Source organism: Oryzias melastigma, linkage group LG22 (genome assembly GCF_002922805.2).
Source record: "Oryzias melastigma strain HK-1 linkage group LG22, ASM292280v2, whole genome shotgun sequence".
NCBI lineage: Eukaryota > Metazoa > Chordata > Actinopteri > Beloniformes > Adrianichthyidae > Oryzias > Oryzias melastigma.
Genome location: NC_050533.1, coordinates 1,301,049 through 1,307,716, shown reverse-complemented (window position 1 = coordinate 1,307,716; position 6,668 = coordinate 1,301,049). Strand labels below are relative to the sequence as shown.

At 44.9% G+C, this 6,668-nt stretch overlaps 1 protein-coding gene across 1 annotated transcript in view; it reads right to left on the bottom strand.

The window, feature by feature from the left end:
- Positions 1-999: 999 nt before the first annotated feature.
- The window catches only part of pacs2 (phosphofurin acidic cluster sorting protein 2), a gene marked incomplete at its 3' end in the record, with an annotated part of 48,435 nt that continues 42,766 nt past the window's right edge, over positions 1,000-6,668 (bottom strand). Inside the window, 6 exon segments of the mRNA XM_024275155.1 lie at positions 1,000-2,142; positions 2,832-2,945; positions 3,025-3,248; positions 3,489-3,624; positions 3,846-3,888; positions 5,274-5,316. Of these exon segments, the coding sequence (XP_024130923.1) occupies positions 2,024-2,142; positions 2,832-2,945; positions 3,025-3,248; positions 3,489-3,624; positions 3,846-3,888; positions 5,274-5,316 (679 nt within the window).

The window sequence follows — 6,668 nt, the reverse complement described above, 5'->3', positions numbered from 1 at the left end:
CTAAGCTAACAGCAACATTCACAGGACTGAAGATCCAACACTCCAGGAGGAAACAAAGACGGCAACGTTTGAGCTCAATCTCAAGTTCAGTCACAATTTAGCTTCATAAGCGTCTCATTCAAGTCGTCTCAGATTCATAATTCAGACTATTATTTTTGAAAAACTTCTGAGAACCTTTTCGTGTGAAATGCCTTTCTAAAAATAATTTACATTTGTGCAAAAACAATTAGAGACAAACCTCCACATTCTGTTCCCCCGGCAGGATTAATGCTGGAGTTCCTCAAATGACCACTAGGGGCTGGTTTAAGAAGAGCAACTTTTCCACGACTACCAGGATCAAATTTCTTCAACAAAGATAAGCTTAAAGCCTGGATCCAAACACCTTTTCAGTGTTGGGTTTTATTTATGACATGTGTGTGTGTTGGGGAGTTGATTTAATAATCTAAAGATAAAGATTGTGGATTCTTTTTCGGGGGATGGGTGGAACCAACTGAACTATGTATTTGGCCCCTCCCCCATGACACATTTATACAACGGTGTTCGAGTTCAGGGCTTACATTACAGCCAAAATGGCCGACGCACTCTTTAGATTTCTCCCTTCGGGATCCTGTGAGGAAAATCGCAGACCCTCCGTCTGCGGTTGACGAGTCTTTAATGACAGTACGATGAAGACGGAATGGAAAATCCCATCAGGAAACGTTCCTTTTACATTAACTGTATATGAAAACTGGACTGAGTGACCCAGACCCCCCTAGCGATCCAAACAGGAAGTACCTGCTGGCTCCATTAGACTTCTGTAAGTCATTCTATTGGTCAGAATAATCATTATTGATCTGATATATTTTTAACATCTTCTTGATCATTTTTTTTCACAATATTTCTGCTTTAGTTCAAGTTATAAACTGACCAATCAGATGCCTCAATAAAAGTGGGTGGAGTCAGCTGACCCCCATGTCAAAAACATTTGATAGATTTAAACTAGGGGTGTGGCCTTCCAACAAGCTCACTCCTGATTGGTGAGCTTAGAAACGATGACTCACAACATCTTGGACCAATCACTGCTCAATGATGGCGTCTGGTTCCAACATGGCGGTGACTAAATTGGGTTGGAGCCAGAAATAAACATTTTCTATGGATGACATTACACTCACTCATTCCAGTTTGTTATACACTCAACATTTCTTAGCTACATGGTCGTTGAGGAGTATTTAAGCTCCGCCCATTTCTTTACTGTTAATTATAAAGCCTGAAAAATTTGAGACGATTGTGTGAAAAGCTGCTAACACTAACGTACGACGAACTCGAATGAGAACCACCAAACTTCCGCCTCCTTCTCTCTGAAGTTCAGCCCAGATCCCTAAAAACGTCGTGGAGTTTTTCAGAACTCTGAGACGAGGAGGAGCCCCTCAGAGATCCACACCGGAAGAAGTCAAATGTGAGAAACGAGCGGCTCTGACTGAACATGTTTTCATCCAAAGCTACCTTCCAATCACCTGTTATATACAGAGTCCGGATCAAGGCGGGTTCATGGAGCACACGCCACAAGTCCACCTGCTGAACAGGACCAGGCGGTTCTGATCCGACACAGTTTTCAGTCTATTGCACATCACTACTTCATAGAGGCTGCTCAACTCCTGCATGTTGGGTTTTAAAAATATCACTTCTGTAACACGGCAGCTTCCTCTAATATGTACAAACTGTGTGAGCGGAACGCTGAGAACAAACCAACAGCAAAGTCGTACCTCTGAAGCCTCTTCGGGACAGAAACGCCTCAAGAATTAATTGATTTAGTCTAGAAAACATCAGCAGGATTCCTCTTAAAAAGCAGAGTGAAGACATTTTCCTCAGCAGCCACATTTCTGTCAACATAAATAGAAAAAAACACTCAACAGATTAAATAACCGGACAAACGCGACAGCGGAGAGAACCTTAAATTAAGACAGCTTCATAACGTGTGCAGAGGAAGTGAGGAGGTTAAAAGCGGTTGGCAAAGCGAGGGGGCGGGGCTCCGGGATTCAGTCTCCTAATAGGAGCTCTTTGAGTGTCCGAAGATCCCGATGGGGAAGTGCTTCACGTGGGACGACCACTGAGCCGCCAGCTGGAAAAACTTCACGTCGTTCCACTCCACGCCGTCAATCAGCACTGCAAGAGAGACGGACACGAGAGGGTCAAGAAACACGGCGGAGCCGACGAAGAACCGGATCCACACCAGATATAAATCTATATATAGATACACACTTGACTTCCATCATTTTAGTTCAACTCCAGGTTCTCGTTTTCTATAAATATTTTTAATTTATTACACAATAATTCCACAATGAACCTGAAACTGTCCATAAAACTCGATTCCTAGTGGTACATTAAGCCTTTTTTTAACTGTCAAAATCACTAAAAATGAGCTCAAACTGTAGAGACAAAACAAAAATGTAAATATAAAAGAAAAGATAAAGTCAAAACTATGTGAAAAATGTCTATTTACCACTAAATTAAAAGCTAAGTTTCAAGGTGTCATAAATCTTGAAATAAAAAGTTTCAAATCTATTTTTTTTTTAAACTTTCACAAACATTTTCGAATGAAAACGACGAGTTTACAGGCGTCCGAGTCCCAAACGTGACCTGACAGGGTTCGATTCCCATCAGCTGCTGAGGGGTCAAAGGTCAGCACGGATCTGTCTTTAATCCTGGATTACGGTCAAACAGAGTTCAGCGCTGCAGATCCCTGATCCTGATCTTAGCTCTGACTGATTCAAGACAGCTTCAGGAGAAAACCTGCTGAGTTTGGGATCCTTCAAGTCGAGGAAGATGAAGATGCTGAGGAAGAGGAGGGTCACCTGTCAGCATGGTCTGCTGCTGCTTGGCGGTGCAGATGAGGCGGCTTATCCCCTCGATGAGTTGACTCTTGGACTCCACCTCTTTGTCTTTACTCTTCTTCGGCAGAAACATGACTGTCAGACAGAACCGAACAGAACCCAGTTAAAGTTCTGGAGGGAGGAACAGATGAATCGGTCTCAGAGGAAGCTCCACCTTTTTTATTCTTCTCCTTTGTCACTACGGTCATGGACATGGTCGGCTGAGGGCTGGGCTCGGCGCCCCCCGGTGGCAGCCTGCTGACCTGCAGCGAGCGAAAATTGCACTTGAGAGTGTTTTTGGAGGAGGAGGAGTCCCGCTTCTCCACGTCTTTCTTCCTCTCCGTTGGAGCCACCCAGTAGTCCACCTGAAGGCCCATCAGCTCCGGCTGACTGCTGGAGCTGCACAGAACGTCAGAGGACGAGAAGGTTACACTCAAACCTGGAAAAAGGTTCTTTATGCAGTTTTATCTTTGTAAAGGAAACGTTTCTGCAGATCTGAGAGAGTTTTCTAAACGTTTCAAACTGAAACTGAATATACAAACAAAATATTTTTAAAATAAGGATCTTTTCAGTTTTGTTTCATTAACATCCTGAGATTTGCAGCTTTGAAACCTCAGAACATCCAGACGTCTCCCTCACCTGTAGGCGCAGAAGCTGGTGTTGACGGACGGGGAGGAGGGCGGCGTGGGCGACGCCTCCTTGAAGGCGGGTGATACCTGTGGGGGGGTGGAGGAGAGCAGGGAGGAGCCCAGAGGAGCGGCGTCGTCAGAGTCTCCTGAGGAGAGAAGAACCGGACGTTCTCATCTCAGGGAGGCGGAGCCACTTTTCCAACCAGTCAGAAACGCCTCAGAGAGTCACAAAGACCGAATGTGTTCAGAAGTCTTTAGAGTGAATAAACATGTATGAAAACCCGTTCAACACCAGAGACTAAATGTTTGTGCTCAGACGACAGCAGGTCATGACCACGGCGGCGGTCGCGGGCGTCCGAAGCCTTGCCTGATGCTGCAGATGTCTGCTCCACAATCGCCACTTTGACCATCTGAAGAAACGAGAGAAAAGCAGAAGGAGAATTATCGTAACAAAAACTGAGATCAGGAGTTCAGAAACGGCTCCATCTTTTCCATTCGGATCATTGACTGTATCAGAGAACTGGACTGAGTGACGTCATCCAGAGTAAACCGTTTACTTCCGGCTCAAAGCCAATTCAGTCGCCATTTTCCCGCAGTACGTAGGCTGTTGGAGCCAGATGCCGACAGTAAGCAGTGATTGGTCGTCTGAGTCTACGTTTCTACGGCAACCAGTGAGCTTGTTGGAAGGCCACACCCCTTCTGCTTGAAAGCAGACTACACCAAATCTATGGTTGCGTCCAATTCCCCCCCAACCACTAACTACTAAAAACGATATAGTGCAGGACTATCGAGTTCCCTGGATTTTAAAGGTAATTCAAACACCATCCTCACTACTTTTCCTTCATTTTTCTCAACACCAGATACGACGTCACCGATTTCTCGAAGTGAAAATCGAATAAATACGAACACTTAACGACGTTTATTTATGACTCCACTGTGTTCTGATGGTGAAAATGTTGATGGTTTATTCAAATATTACGTTTAAACACTTTTTTATGTTTGAAATTGTTCGACTGCAATGCATCATGGTCTATATTTGCTAATCTAGTGAGCATCGATGCACACTAGTTTTTCTCAAAGACTTCTGGGAGATTTTGAGTGCACTCAATTTTGGAATTAGTAGATTCGGACAGCACTAGAAAAGGTGAACAGACTATATAGTGATTAGAGGGGAGATTCAGACACAACCTATTTGGAACGATGGATGTGGGGGCCAGCAGGCTCCGCCTACTTTTATTGAGGCATCTGATTGGCCAGTTATAACTTGAACTAGGGCTTAGCTCAACAGATTAATAATCGATCCATAAAAATGTTGATCGATCTAAAGCATAAAGCTAAAGTCCGTTAGCTTGATGCTAATGTTTAACAGGATTTCCCATAGGACGGCTAATGCTAACGCTCCCTCAACCTAAACATACTTACTGACTAAATGAACATCTTTATATGAATTTTCCAAACTCTTCTATATTTTAGAGTAACCATTGTTTGCTCATACTCTCTTCTTCTTCTGGAAGAAGATGTAATACTACAGTGCGATCGCCACCTAGTGGCCAAACTGAAACGCCCTCCAGGAGAAGCAGAACAATTGTTGGAGCTTCTCCGTTTGTTTCTGTGTAAATTGTGTCTTTGGGATGAGCTTTGATAGGCGTGACGCTTCAGCATCCTCCTCTTTGGTTCATTATCACTTAAAAGTTGTAAAATGTTACATTTATACAAACAACTAAATAACTTCAAACATGAATTTGGGTTCAGCAGCGTCTTTACAGGAACACCTGCAGCGTCCTGGACCACTTACCCCGATGAAGGGGATGAATTTCTGACAGGAGTCCTCATCGGGGCTGGGGGGTCAGAAGAGAAAACAGTTGAAACACAGAGAGATTTCTGAGAAGTAAACTACAGTCTGCAGCTTCATAGACCGAGAGGTTAGTAACGAGAGCATTGTGGATGCAGATTTCTGATTGACGTCTGCGCAGACTGCAGAGGATGCGCATGCGGCGAGCTCCTCTCAAACACCTTCCTTCTACTGGCTTCATCTACGCAGGCGGAGAGCAGAGCATGCAAAGTTCTGGCCCGGCTGCAGAGTGAACAAAGCCATCCAGCCGCTGCAGACAGAGGAGGAGGAGGAGGAGGAGGAGGTCCAGCAGGAGGCGCAGACCTGAAGGAAGAGCATCAACCTAAAGCTGCACCAAAGCCGTCTACAGCAGGAGTTATTTTCCCGGGAAACGCCTGGAAAATAGGCGGAGGGAAGCGTTTGGCGGCGTCTCTACAAACGCGAGAGGTTGTTGCTCTTGCCTTGACGTCACCTGCCAGCGCCCCCCCAGGGAAGAAACAGAGAAACTACAGGGAGAAAGAGAGAAGGAGACGTCTGCTTCTGCCAGCACAGGTCAGAGCAGCCAGACATGCAGCCGGACGTCCGTCTGCGTGTCCGTCTGCATGTCTGTCTGCGTGTCCGTCTGCCTGCGTGTCCATCTGTCTGCGTGTCTGTCTGCGTGTCCGTCTGTGTGTCCGTCTGTCTGCGTGTCTGTCTGCGTGTCCGTCTGCGTGTCCGTCTGCGTGTCTGTCTGCTCCACCTGTCTGCATGCCTACACGTCTTCAGTCCGTTTCTGAAAAGGTTTTTTGGATTTCAGCTCCAAACTCAAACTCAGTTCATGTTCAGGACGTCTAATGATGAGAGTTCAATCAAATCAAACTTTATTTATAAAAAAGCGCTTCACACTTCAATCCTAAATACTTGAATGACGCCACAGAGAGTAACGAACTCAATCCTTCACCTGTCAGACAAACACCGTCATCCTTCAGCGTTTCTGGACGACTGAAGTTTACTTAGTTCCTGAGTTTGAAACTTGATATTTCATTTAAAAACGGAAAGTTTCATCACCTTTTTCTGAGTTCAAAATCTATTGATAAAAACAACAGATTTGTTTAAAAATATGTAAATATAATGAATTTTAACCAAATTGATTCATCTCCATTATAAAACCACAGGTGTCTCAGCTCGCCCTGCGACCCCGCCTACTGTAGCTGGAATAGGCTCCAGCAACCCCATGACCCCCAAAAGGGATTCAGCAGGAAGATGGATGGATGATGGATGGATGGATGGATGGATGATAGATGATGGATGATGGATGGATAGATGGATGGATGATAGATGATGGATGATGGATGGATGGATGGATGATGGATGGATGGA